The sequence below is a fragment of the Heterodontus francisci genome, chromosome 24 (genome assembly GCF_036365525.1).
Source record: "Heterodontus francisci isolate sHetFra1 chromosome 24, sHetFra1.hap1, whole genome shotgun sequence".
NCBI classification, from domain to species: domain Eukaryota; kingdom Metazoa; phylum Chordata; class Chondrichthyes; order Heterodontiformes; family Heterodontidae; genus Heterodontus; species Heterodontus francisci.
In genome coordinates, this window is record NC_090394.1 from 10,542,203 (window position 1) to 10,557,193 (window position 14,991).

The window sequence follows — 14,991 nt, forward strand, 5'->3', positions numbered from 1 at the left end:
GTCAACGTCCTCTCTTAACATCATGCTTCGGTATAAATGGTACAATTTTAAAGTGGGTACAAGAACAGAGAGATCCGAGGGTGTATGTACACAAATCGCTGAAGGTGACAGGACAAGTGGACAAGGTTGTTTTAAAAAAAAAAGCATATGGGATCCTTAGCTTTCAAGAGACGTATAGCACACAAGAGCAAGGAAGTTATGCTAAACTTTTATAAAACACTGGATAGGTGTCAGCTGGAGTCTCGTTCTTCAATTCTAACCAACACACCTTAGGAAGCATGCCAAAGTCTTCGAGAGGGTGCAGAGGAGATTTACTAGAATGGTACCAGGAATGAAGGACTTTGGTTATGTGGCGAGATTAGAGAAGGTGGGATTGCTATCCTCACAGCAGTGAGGAGATTTGATAGAGATGTTCAAAATCAAGAAGGGTTTTGACAGCAGTAAATAATGATAAACTGTTTCCAGTGACAGAAGGGTGAGTAACCAGAGGAAACAGATTTAAGGTGATTGGAAAAGAACCAGAGGTAACAGGAAAAAACATTTTTCTTTTTACGTAGTAAGCTGTTGCGATCCAGAATACACTACCTGAAAGGGTGGTGGAAGGAGATGCAATTGTAATGTTTAAAAGGGAATTGGATAAATATTTGAAGAGGAAAAAATGCAAGGCTTTGAGGAAAGAGCAGGGGAATGGGACTAATTGGGATTTCGCTACCAGAGAGCTAGTACAGACATGATGGGCCAAATGACATCCTCTGTGCTGTATCATTCTATGATTCTATAACAGTCAAAATAATCTGGGGTGTAAAGACTCTTAAAAAGATTTTAAAAGAAGTATAATTTGACAAATACTTAGTCAAACATTAGTTTTTATGTTTGAGGCAGTCTACCTGGTTTGTAGCCCACAACCTGCATGGCCGTGGTAAATTTCTTGCATGCCTCTTCATAGTGTCCTTCCTTGTACAGCAAGCATCCAAGATTAATCTCAGTGTCTGGATCATCAGTGGGCTGCTGCTCCACTAGACTCTAACATAATAAAAATATATTTTGTTACACTTCATTCTGCATCATATCAGCAAAAATATGTTCTGAAACAATAATTCAAACACGACATAACAGTTTTATCTGCAACTTCTTTCTAATCACAATAGTGAGTAATTGGTTACATATGGTTATCAGAATTTTTTTTTATATATAGTTTCAAAGAACAAAGAACAGTACAGCACAGGAACAGGCCATTTGGCCCTCCAAGCCTGCGCCGATCTTGATGCCTGCCTAAACTAACACCTTCTGCACTTCCGGGGCCCATATCCCTCTATTCCCTTCCTATTCATATATTTGTCAAGATGTCTCTTAAACGTTGCTATCGTATCTGCTTCCACCACCTCCCCTGGCAGCAAGTTCCAGGCACTCACCACCCTCTGTGTAAAAAAACTTGCCTCGCACATCCCCTCTAAACATTGCCCCTCGCACTTTAAACCTATGTCCCCTAGTAACTGTCAGTTACGAAGAAGGGTCACTGACCCGAAACGTTAACTCTGCTTCTCTTTCCACAGATGCTGCCAGACCTGCTGAGTGATTCCAGCATTTCTTGTTTTTGTCCCCTAGTAACTGACTCTTGCACCCTGGGAAAAAGCTTCTGACTATCCACTCTGTCCATGCCGCTCATAACTTTGTAAACCTCTATCATGTCGCCCCTCCACCTCCGTCGTTCCAGTGAAAACAATCCGAGTTTTTCCAACCTCGCCTCATAGCTAATGCCCTCCAGACCAGGCAACATCCTGCTAAACCTCCTCTGTACCCTCTCCAAAGCCTCCACGTCCTTCTGGTAGTGTGGTGACCAGAATTGCACGCAATATTCTAAGTGTGGCCTAACTAAGGTTCTGTACAGCTGCAACATGACTTGCCAATTTTTACACTCTATGCCCCGACCGATGAAGGCAAGTATGCCTTATGCCTTCTTGACTACCTTATCCACCTGCGTTGCCACTTTCAGTGACCTGTGGACCTGTACGCCCAGATCTCTCTGCCTGTCAATACTCCGAAGGGTTCTGCCATTTACTGTATACCTCCCACCTGCATTAGACCTTCCAAAATGCATTACCTCACATTTGTCCGGATTAAACTCCATCTGCCATTTCTCCGCCCAAGTCTCCAACTGATCTATATCCTGCTGTATCCTCTGACAATCATCATCATTATCCGCAACTCCACCAACCTTTGTGTCGTCCGCAAACTTACTAATCAGACCAGCTACATTTTCCTCTAAATCATTTATATATACTACAAACAGCAAAGGTCCCAGCACTGATCCCTGCGGAACACCACTAGTCACATCCCTCCATTCAGAAAAACACCCATCCACTGATACCCTCTGTCTATGACCGAGCCAGTTCTGTATCCATCTTGCCAGCTCACTTCTGATCCCGTGTGACTTCACCTTGTGTACCAGTCTGCCATGCGGGACCTTGTCAAAGGCTTTACTAAAGTCCATATAGATAACATCCACTGCCCTCCCTTCATCAATCATCTTCGTCACTTCCTCAAAAAACTCAATCAAATTAGTAAGTCACGACCTCCCCTTCACAAAACCATGCTGTCTCACGCTAATAAGTTTGTTTGTTTCCAAATGGGAGTAAATCCTGTCCCGAATAATCCTCTCTAATAGTTTCCCTACCACTGACGTAAGGCTCACCGGCCTATAATTTCCTGGATTATCCTTGCCACCCTTCTTAAACAAAAGGCACAACATTGGCTATTCTCCAGTCCTCTGGGACCTCACCTGTAGCCAATGAGGATGCAAAGATTTCTGGCAAGGCCCCAGCAATTTCTTCCCTTGCCTCCCTCAGTATTCTAGGGTAGATCCCATCAGGCCCTGGGGACTTATCTACCTAATGCTTTGCAAGACACCCAACACCTCCTCCTTTTTGATAATGAGATGACTGAGACTATCTGTACTCCCTTCCCTAGGCTCATCATCCACCAAGTCCTTCTCTTTGGTGAATACTGATGCAAAGTACTCATTTAGTACCTCGCCCATTTCCTCTGGTTCCACACATAGATTCCCTCCTCTGTCCTCGAGTGGGCCAACCCTTTCCCTAGTTACCCTCTTGCTTTTTATATACGTATAAAAAGCCTTGGGATTATCCTTAATCCTGTTTGCCAATGACTTTGCATGACCCCTTTTAGCCCTCCTGACTCCTTGCTCCAGAAAAAATTGGTTGTCGGGGCTGTTGCACAGTTGGCTCTCCCCTTGCGCTTCTGTCTTTTTTCCTGCCAACTGCTAAGTCTCTTAGACTCGCCACACTTTAGCCCCGCCTTTATGGCTGCCCGCCTGCTCTGGCGATCGCTGGCAACTGACTCCCACGATTTGTGATCAATGTCACAGGACTTCATGTCGCGTTTGTAGACGTCTTTAAAGTGGATACATGGATGGCCGGTGGGTCTGATACCAGTGGCGAGCTCGCTGTACAATGTGTCTTTGGGGATCCTGCCATCTTCCATGCGGCTCACATGGCCAAGCCATCTCAAGCGCCGCTGACTCAGTAGTGTGTATAAGCTGGGGATGTTGGCCGCCTTGAGGACTTCTGTGTTGGAAATACAGTCCTGCCACCTGATGCCAAGGATTCTCAGGAGGCAGCGAAGATGGAATGAATTGAGACGTCCCTCTTGGCTGACATACATTGTCCAGGCCTCGCTGCCGTAGAGCAAGATACTGAGGACACAGGCTTGATGCACTCGGACTTTTGTGTTCCGTGTCAGTGCGCCATTTTCCCACACTCTCTTGGCCAGTCTGGACATAGTAGTGGAAGCCTTTCCCATGCGCTTGTTGATTTCTGCATCGAGAGACAGGTTCCTGGTGATAGTTGAGCCTAGACAGGTGAACTCTTGAACCACTTCCAGAGAATGATCGTCGATATTGATGGATGGAGCATTTCTGATGTCCTGTCCCATGATGTTCGTTTTCTTGAGGATGATGGTTAGGCCAAATTCGTTGCAGGCAGCCGCAAACCTGTCGATGAGACTCTGCAGACACTCTTCATTGTGAGATGTTAATGCAACATCGTCAGCAAAGAGGAGTTCCCTGATGAGAACTTTCCGTACTTTGGTCTTCGCTCTTGGACGGGCCAGGTTGAACAACCTGCCACCTGATCTTGAGTGGAGGAAAATTCCTTCTTCTGAAGACTTGAACGCATGTGAGAGCAGCAGGGAGAAGAAAATCCCAAACAGTGTGGGTGACTGTAATGGCAGATTAATATGCCAGGATGTTTTAATTCAGTACTGTGGAAGATTTAGAATTTATACTTGGATGGCCAGTGGTGATTATTCAACACCACCACCCCCCTCCCCCACCCCATATATCCTTAAAAAAACTGTGCACAATGCCAATTAGCGTCTAGACTAGGTACAATAAATATTGGTTCTATGCATTTTCATTTTTAATATTTGCCTTTGAAACACTGGATTATCAAAACTAAGATAATTTGAGTATAGGTTAGTCTCTCACCCATTCAGTAATGAGAATTAAGCAAGTTGGATCCTGTATTTTGGCTTATCTCATAGCTCCTAGTGGATTTTGTCCACACGATCCATTAAGGTGATCAATGGCACTCGCTTTCAATCATAATGTGACAGCTTCCCATATGTACATCACACAACAGTTACAACATGACTTTCTACATAAACAATTCCATCATGGAATTCCCTGGTAGACCTTTTTTTTGTCCTCTTTCAATAACTGGATAGATCGAATTCTTGAATATTTTTGTTTTTTTTTTAAAAGTTAAGACAAATCATCAACATGCTTACAACCAGGGTGGTCTGGGCAGGGCACTACAGCTATTTTTCCAGTCTGTACTTGCAATGTTAAAACAAACAAGTTCACAAATTACATTTTAAGCATGTGGTATGTATAAAATGAGACATTCGTATTCCTTTAGAGGCTAATTTTAACTCACATTATCCAGTCAATAACTGAAATATGAATGGACCTTATAATCTACTCCTGGGTTTCCTTTGGGCAGAGAAGGCAGCCTCTAATTTGTGAAAATGAATTTCATACTCTAAAGTCATTTTTAAAACAATTGCCTTCGAAATGCAATTCACAAAAATTTCCAGACATAAAACCAGTCTGGAAAAATAAAACATGTTCCCATATTTTTTTTATTTTTATCATAACAGTGAAAAGTTTGGTTTAAAAATGTCACATTTAAGTTTTAGTACATAATAAATATTTATATTGGGGTTTTCACATAAGCAGACATGACAAGTGGCACCAAGACTGCCAAAGCTAAACAGTAGTCCAGCCCGACCCGAGCCCGAATGCTGGACACAGAATGTAGACCTGACCTGAACCCGACACATGCAGTCGGGTTCAGATCGGGTACCCAGGCTTTAGGGCACCTTAGTTCCATTCAATGTACATCCTGTTCCACGTGGGAACGCCAAGAAAATTCTTGTATCCTGTACAACCACATGTACAGGAAGTGTCATCAGCTGGAGGAACTGGAGCAGCAGCTGATGTCAGCAGAGAGCTACATCGATAACATGTTTCTAGATGTGGTCACCTCTCAGCTTAAGGGTATGCAGACAGGGACGGAATTGGTGACTGTCAAGAAATCAAGGAACAGCAAGCAAGGTCATGCAGGAGTCCCTTGAGTACATCTCACTCTCCAAGCCATATTACGATCTGAATACCAGTTAGAGTGCTGGTTCCTCTGGGGAACGTAGCCAGAGCCAACTCCAAGGCACCACGGCTGGCTCAGCTGTACAGAGGGGACAGGAGAAAGATTGGGAAAACAATAATAAGGGATTCTATAGTTAGGGGAACAGACAGGGGTTTCTGTGGCCGGAGTTGTGAATCCTGGTGCCAGGGTCAAGCATGTAACCAAGTGACTGCAGAGCACAGAGAGGGAAGGATGGACAACCAATAGTTATGGCTCACATCAGTAGCAACATCATAAGCAGAAAGAGGGATAAGGTCCTGCAAGCAGATTTTCGGGAGCTAGAAAAGAATCGAGCAAGCAGCACCTCAGTATTCTCCAGATTACTCCCAATGCTACGGGCTTGTGAGTATAGAAATAGGATAGAGAAGATGAATGAGAGAAGGTGCAGCGGAGGTCTTTAGATTTTGGAACGTTGAAACCAGTTCTGGGGGAGCTTGGACCCGTACAAGCCACAGATATCACCTCAACAGGGCCAGGACTAATCTTCATGTGGGCAGTTTCCTCTTGTTACTGGGGAAGAGTTTAAACTAACTTGGCAGGGGGTGGCAGGGTGGGAGCCATGATTTAACATTAGAAAGGAAAAATAAGGTGCACAAAAGGATTGGGAAGAACAGATAGCACCAGAGTAAGAAATAGTAAGGTATTAGATGAGGTCATAAAAAGAGGGACTGCAATTAAGGTCTAAACTAGCTTTACAGTGCATGTATGTGAATGCACAGAGCTTGGTGAGCTACGGGTGCAGATAGCCAAGTGAGAATACAATGTCATGAGGAAAAGAAACCCGACTCAAAAAAATGGCAGGACTGGGTACTAAATATTATTGGATTCAAGGTGTTCAGGAAAGATAGGGAAGGAGAGAAAAGAAGGAGGTGGCAGTACTGATTAAGGAGAAGATTGCAGTGCTGGAAAGAGAGGTTATCCCGGAAGGGTCAAGTTCAGAATCTATTTGGTTAGAGTAAGAAACAATGGAGGTACCATTATATTACTGGGTGCATGCTATAGTCAGAACTATAGTTCAACTAGTGGGAAAGATATAAAAGGAAAAAAATTTGCAAGGCAATTTCAGAAAGGTGCAAAAACAATAGAGTAATTATAATGGGGGGCTTTAATTAACACACTGGGATAACAGTGTAAAGGGCAGAGAGGTGAAGAATTTCTGAAATGCTTACAGGAGAATTATCTATTTCCGGCCCATGGAGGAAGAAGGCATTGCAAGATCTGGTTCTGCAGAATGAATCAAATGGATCAAGTGGCAGTAGAACATTTAGGGGACAGTGATCATAGCATCATGAGGTTTAGATCAGCTATGGAAAAGACAAGGAGCAATCTAGAGTAAAAAAAATACTTAATTGAAGGAGGCCCAATATCAGGGAAGTGAGAACAGAGCTGGCCCAGGTAAACTGGAATCAAAGATTGGCAGGCAAAACCATAATGGAACAATGACCTTCAAAAAGGAGATGGTTGTGGTACGGTCAAGGTACATTTCCATGAAGGGCAAAAGGTAGGACAAAAAAAATCCAGAGCTCCCTGGATGACAAAAGAGATAGAGTAAGATGAAGCCGATGGGAGGGGGAGGTGTGAAACAGTTGTCAGGCTGATGATACAAGTGAGAACCAGGCTGAATACAGAAAGTTCGAGAGGAAGTGTAAAAAAAAAGCAGCAAAGAAAGAGTTTGGAGAAGAGACTGGCAGCTAACATAAAAGGGAATCCAAAAGCCTTAATAGGCATATGAATAGCAAAATGGTAGTAAAAAGATGAGCAGGGCTGATTAGGGATCAAAAAGAAGATTTACACATGGAAACAAAGGGCATAGCTGAGGTACTAAATGAGCACTTTGCCTCTGTCTTTACCAAGGAAGAAGATGCTGCCAAAGTCATAGTGCAAGAGGTAGTTGAGAGACTAAATGGGATAATAATTGATAAAAAGGTGTTAAAAAGGCTGGCTGATCAGTCACCATGGAGGATACGGAGGGAAGTAAGGGTGAAAATTGTGGTCATAATCTTCTAATCCTGCTTAGATACAGGGGCGGTGCCAAAGGACTCGAGAACTGCAAATGTTGCACACTTGTTCAAAAAAGGATGAAAGGATAAACCCAGCAACAACAGGCCAGTTAGTAGGAAAGCTTTTAGAAACAATAATCTGGGGGCAAAATTGTCATTTGGACAAATATGGGTTAAAGAAAACCAGCACAGAGTTGTTAAAAGCAAATCACGCTTTACTAACTTGATTGAGTTTTTTGATTAGCTAACACAGATGGTTGATGAGTGTAATGTGATGTGGTGCACATAGACTTCCAAAAGGCAAAGTACCACAGAATATGCTTGTCAACAAGGTTAAAGCCCATGGAATACAAGGGACAGTGGCAGCATGGACACAACGTTGGCCGAGTGACAGGAAACAGTAGTGGTGAATGATTGCTTTTCGCACTAGAAGGCGGCATACAGTGGGAATTCCCTGGACCATTGCTTTTCTCAATCTATATTAATGATCTTGACTTGGGTATGCAGGGCACAATTTCAAAATTTGCAGATGCTTCCAAAACTTGGAAGCATTGTGAACTGTGAGGAGGATAGTGATAGACTTCAAGAGGTTGGTGGAATGGACAGACATGTGGCCGATAACTAGTTCAGAGAAGTATGAAGTGATACATTTTGGCAGGAAGAATGAGTAAAGGCAATACAAAAAAGGATATATTTCTCAAGGGGGTGCAGGAGCAGAGGGACCTTGGGGTGTATGTGCACAAATTGCTGAAGGTGGCAGGGCAGGTTGAGAAAGTGATTAAAAAGACAAATAGGATCCTGGGCTTTATAAAAAGAGGCATAGAATGCAAAAGCAAGGAAGTTATGATGAACCGTTATAAAACACTGGTTCAGCCTCAACTGGAATAATGTGTCCCATTCTGGGCACCATACATTAGGAAGGATGTGACCGCATTAGAGAGCAGAAAAGATTTACAAGAATTGTTTTAGGGATGAGGGACTTCAGTTATGTGGCTAGATTAGAACAGGTGGAGTTGTTCTCCTTAGAGCAGAGAAGGTTGTGAGGAGATTTGAAAGAGATGTTCAAAACCATAAAGGGTCTGGACAGGATATGGAAAAACTGTTACCATTGGCAATGACCATCTCCAACAAGAGAGAATCTAACCATCTCCCCTTGACATTCAATGGCATTACAATCATTAAATCCCCCACTATGAACATCCTAGGGGCTACCATTAACCAGAAACTGAACTGGAGTAGCCATATAAAATAAATACTGTGGCTACAAGAGCAGGTCAGAGGCTAGGAATCCTGAGGCGAGTAACTCATCTCCGGACTCCCCAAAGCCTGTCCACCATCTACAAGGCACAAGTCAGGAGTGTGATGGAATACTCTCCACTTGCCTGGATGAGGGCAGCTCCAACATCACTCAAGAAGCTCGACACAATCCAGGACAAAGCAGCCCGCTTGATTGGCACCCCATCTACAAACATTCACTCCCTCCACCACCGACGCACCGTGCAGCAATGTGTACCATCTACAAGATGTACTGCAGCAATGCACTAAGGCTCCTTAGACAGCACCTTCCAAACCCGTGACCTCTACCAACACGAAGGACAAGGGTAGCAAATGCATGGGACCACCACCACCTGCAAGTTCCCCTCCAAGTCACACACCATCCTGACTTGGAACTATATTGCCGTTCCTTCACTGTCGCTGGGTCAAAATCCTGGAATTCCCTTCCTAATGGCACGGTGGGTGCACCTACCCCACATGGACTGCAGCGGTTCAAGAAGGCAGCTCACCACCACCTTCTCAAGGGAAATTAGGGATGGGCAATAAATGATGGCCGAGCCAGCAACGCCCGCATCCCATGAATGAATTAGCAAAAAGGATCCTGCACCAGAGTACACCGATTTAAGATGAACGGCAAAAGAACCAACAGTGACATAAGAAAATACCTTTTTTTAAAAAAATATAAATACATCGAGTAGTTAGGATCTGGAATGCACTGCCTGAGTGTGGTGGAGGCAGGTTCAATTGTGGCTTTCAAAAGGGAATTGGATTAACTGAACAGAAAAAATGTGCAGGGCTACATAGAAGTGGAGGTGGGGAAAGAGAGAAGTGGTATTAGCTGGGTGCTGTTACAGAGAGCTAGCACAGACACGATGAGCTGAAGGGCCTCCTTCTGTGCTGTAACCATTCTATGATTCTATGGAAAAGGGTATACTATAAATGGCATGATTTTGAAAAGTGTAGACGAGCAGAGACACATTGGTATCTACATACACTAATGGTGGCAGAGCAAATTGGTAAAAGGTGGTTAAAAAAAGCAGGTTAGATGGGCTAATAAATAGTGGAATAGAATATAAAACCAAAAAGAGATCATGGTGGAATGTTATAAATCACTGGTTAGGTCTCAGCTGGAGTACTGTGGATAATTCAGGGCACCACTCTTCAGGAAAGAAGTAAAGGCCTTGGAAAGGGTCCGGAGGACGTTTATCAGGACGTTACCAGGAATGAGGGACCTCAGTTTAAAGGCCTGCTATCCAACCCGATCCGACGACATGCGTCGGGTCGGACACGCACGGTAAGTGCTCTGCCAGTCAGTATAAAAAACAAAAAAAAAAAAAACTTAGCTGAGCTGGGAGTCCAGGACGAAACTGAGTCTGCGCTGTGAGCAAGTGACATCACTATGACATCATCACGCATGCGCTGCAGCTTCGTGGAGCTTCCCAGTCGGAAAGTAAGTAAAGGGGTGGTCAGGTCGGATCCGGGTCAGCTGTGGATCGGCCGGGTTCAGGTTGGGTTCTTTTTCCTGACCTGAGCAGGCCTTTACCTCAGTCATGAGGAGAGGGTTGGAAAAGTTAGGACTGGTTTTTAAGATGATGATAAGTTTTGAGAGAATAGAGAGAAAAACTATTCCCTCTCGAGAGTGGGTCAATAACCAGAGGTCAGAGATTCAAAATCACTGGTAAAAAATCTAGAGGGGAGATGAGAGGTTTGTTCAGAGAGTTGTTGGGATCTGGATCACTCAACCTGAAAAGGAAGCTGATTCCATAAATAAATTTCAAAAGGGAAGTTGGACAGGTACTCGTGGATGATGAACTTAGAGTTAGGGACTGTCAGGCAAGCCCCACAACCTGCCAAGAATGAGGAAAATTAATTTTGCCACATGAACATTGATTTTAAACTACTATTGAAGAAAGAACTTGATTTAAAAAAAACAATTGGAGCCCCTGACTGGAAATACATTTGCATAATAATTGACAGTGTTGAAACAAGGCACCCCAGTCCTTGCTTCCCCAAAACACAGAAGAAGTGGTCAGACCAGTTTGGTCACATGACTAACTGACTGTTGGCGTTTTTAGAATTTGAACTTCCAACAGGGAATTTAAACTCAGAAGGCTGCTTTCTCCTGGACTGAGAACACCTGTCTCCTCTCATCTCGCTCTCACCAGCTTTGGAAACCATTGAAGATACATGAATCCCAAGAGAGAAAAGTCTCCTACAGTGAACAAGGTTTAAGAGGAATACTGGGCCCCAACGAAAAGCAAGACTACTTACAAAAGGACTATAGTGAGCTTGAAGCACAGTAAACAAGAAACTCTTCTGATATTACCTCAACCCTCTCCATTTATTTTTTTTCAGCTCTTTTGAGGTGTGTATCGCCTGTGCATACTAACGTGGGCACGTCGTATATCCATAGACGTTAACCGTATTAAAGTGTAAGGTTTAATAAATTTCACTTTTCTTCTTTAAACCTAAGAAACCTGGTATGCTCATTTCTTTGCCTTATAATTGGAAAGCTGTGAACAAGGATTCACCAAAGGGGGAGCTCAAAACAGTGTTTAAAAATTAAACCCTGTTACAATAAGACCAGGTGAAGACAGTAAAGAACCCCTTGACACCATTCCCGCCTGGTCATAACAGGGACAAAAAAAAAATGGTATAGGATTAAGCACAATTGCTCTTTCAAAGAACCAGCAGAGACATGATAGGCCAATCATGTACTACAATTTTCTATGATTCAGTAGGTGATTGGTAGAACAATTAGAGGGGACACGAGGAAAAACTTTTTCACCCAGAGGGTGGTGGGTGTCTGGAATTCACTGCCAGGAATGGTGGTGGAGGCAGAAACCCTCAATTCATTTAAAAGGTTACCTGAGCATGCACCTGAAGTGCTGTAACTTGCAAGGCTATGGACTAGGTGCTGGGAGATGGGATTCAGTTGGATGGCTCGTTTTTTTTTTTCAGTTGGCGCAGACATGGGCTGAATGGCCTCTTTCTGGCCATAATTTTTCTATGGTTCTATAACCTTCAATGCTAGGAAGGCTGAAGTCAACATTCTCCACCCCTGCCATAAAATACTCTCCTTAATACTTAGCTTATCCCCCTTGCTGGCTACTCACTTAAATTTAATCTGACTGACTTGAAATTTTAACCCAGGGCTCAGCTTTACCCCTTTGTCCTAGTCATCACTTCAACTGCCTATTTCAACTGCCATAAAGTCATAGAGAGATACAGCACTGAAACAGGCCCTTCGGCCCACCGAGTCCATACCGACCATCAACCGCCCATTTATACTAATCCTATATTAATCCCATGTCCCCTGCCACATCCCCACCTTCCCTCAATTCTCCTACCACCTACCTACACCAGGGGAAATTTACAGTGACCTATTTACCAACAACCTGCAAGTCTTTGGCTGTGGGAGGAAACCGGAGCACCCGGTGGAAACCGGGGTGGCACAGTGGCGCAGTGGTTAGCACCGCAGCCTCACAGCTCCAGGGACCCGGGCTCAATTCTGGATACTGCCTGTGTGGAGTTTGCAAGTTCTCCCTGTGTCTGCGTGGGTTTCCTCCGGGTGCTCCGGTTTCCTCCCACATGCCAAAGACTTGCTGGTTGATAGGTTAATTGGCCATTATAAATTGCCCCTAGTATAGGTAGGTGGTAGGGAAATATAGGGACAGGTGGGGTGTGGTAGGAATATGGAATTAGTGTAGGATTAGTATAAATGGGGTGGTTGATGGTCAGCACAGACTCGGTGGGCTGAAGGGCCTGTTTCAGTGCTGTATCTCTAAACTAAAACTAAACTAAACCCACGCAGTCACAGGGAAAACTTGCAAACTCCGCACAGGCAGTACCCAGAACCGAACCCAGCTCGCTGGAGCTGTGAGGCTGTGGTGCTAACCACTGTGCCGCCCTTGTACAGCATTGCTGGGTTCTGCCAACAAAACCTGATAGTGCATTAGACTCCTTTCTGACATGCCAATCTCCTGAAACCTCAACTTGTCCAAAAGGAATCTTATTTGCCCACTGGCCAATTTTGGATCACAATCCCCTACACACAAGACATTAGATAATTTCCAATTTTGAATTGGGGTCCTAATTGAGATTGTAACAGTTGTCAATACTGATCTTTATTTCTATTTAGAGATACAGCACTGAAACAGGCCCTTCGGCCCACCGAGTCTGTGCGACCAACAAACACCCATTTATACTAACCCTGCAGTAATCCCATATTCCCTACCACCTACCTACACTAGGGCCAATTTACAATGGCCAATTTACCTATCAACCTGCAAGTCTTTGGCTGTGGGAGGAAACCGGAGCACCCGGCAAAAACCCACGCGGTCACAGGGAGAACCTGCAAACTCCACACAGGCTGGGGAGTATCCCCAGTTGTTCTGGGTCTTTTGAGGTCAACTACAGAGGCAAGAGTTGTTTCTCCCCCTCATTACTTTCATTTTGTAGTGTACTCCTCCTGACTCCACTGCTGGCCCAGGCTCACACATTCTGTGCCAGCTTGGTTCAGAGCTGAATGAAATTCCTGAGCCTCTGACCAGCTTCTTTACACTGTTTATTACAGCTGGTTGTTGCTATATCAGATTCAACAGACTCTAACATACATCACCTGGTCCCCATTGGAATCCTCCTGCCCGAGGGTGAACTCTCCACCTTATTGTTAAAATGGAAATACTTTACGTACAGGCTGGAAACTAAAACATTTGGTGAACCATCCTATAAACAGACAGGGCACTTCTTCCCCAAATAATGCCCTCTGCTAGCTCAGCTTTAGCTAACAGTCTGAAAGTGGTGTCAAGTTAAAGGTGAGGTCTACAGCCACTGTACAAACAGAATCGTTACAGTGCAGGAGGAGGCCATTTGGCCCATCTTGTGCGCACCAGCTCTCTGAAAGATCAACTCCCTCAGTTCCATTCCCCTGCCTTCTCCCCATAACTCTGCACATTCTTCCTTTACATATAACTGTCCAATTCTCTTCTGAATGCTTCAATTGAACCTGCCTCCACCATGTTCTCAGGTAGCGCATTCCAGACCTAAACCACTCGCTGCCTGAAAATGTTTTTCCTCATGTCACTTTTGCTTCTCTTACCAAATACTTTAAATCTGTGCCCTCTCATTCTCGATCCTTTCACGAGTGGGAACAGTTTCTCTCTATCTACTCTGTCCAGACCCTTCATGATTTTAATATCTCTATCAAATCAACTCTCAGCCTTCTCTTCTCCAAGGAAATAGTTCTAACTGCCCCAATCTTTCTTCATAACTGAAATTCCTCATCCCTGGAACCATTCGCGTGAATCTTTTCTGTTCTCTCTCCAATGCCCTCACGCCTTTAGTCCACTTACACTGAGCCAGTGCAGCACATCCAAGGAATACAGTACCCTTCAAGTCTGGCAAGTTCCATTCTGGAAGTCCTACTCCTTCCTCCCCAAAGGAGGAACATGCATTTATATAATGGGATAGAGTTGTCACTTAGAACACAATTGGGAAATCACACCCACAATGCACTTGAAAATTACATTTGTTAAGTTACAATACAGGTTTCCCATAAAATTCACTTTCATAATCGCAAAATATAAAATCTTCAATAAATCAATGCAAATAGAGCAAGGTAATGGAGCACAATTACTTTTTTCCCCATTAGAAAGTATTTCTTGCTATATTTGAGAGTGGTAATAGAAATCAAATCTAATTGAAAATTTACAGCACAGAAGGAGGCCACTTGATCCATCATGTCTGTGCCAACTGAAAAACATTATCTAGCCTAATCCTACCTTCTAGCTCTTGGCCCATAACCCTGCAAGTTACAGCACCTCAAGTGCATATCTGAATATTTTTAAATGCGATGAGGATTTCTGCCTCTATCATCCTTTGTTACAACCAAGGCAGGAGGAGTGCACTGTTAATTCAGTCCCACTTCTCCACAGATCACAGCATATCAATAAATTTTCCTAGTTACTGAAATAGCCCATAGATATTCTATT

The 14,991-nt window shown here is 43.9% G+C and overlaps 1 protein-coding gene across 3 annotated transcripts in view; it reads right to left on the reverse strand.

Annotated features, from left to right (window-relative positions):
• ift70 (intraflagellar transport 70) overlaps positions 1-14,991 on the reverse strand; it is a 250,943-nt gene that overhangs the window by 202,146 nt on the left and 33,806 nt on the right. For all 3 annotated transcript variants that reach the window (XM_068055663.1, XM_068055662.1, XM_068055664.1), the window contains exon 5: positions 888-1,023. In XM_068055663.1, the coding sequence (XP_067911764.1) occupies positions 888-1,023 (136 nt within the window). The remainder of the gene's footprint in view (positions 1-887; positions 1,024-14,991) is intronic.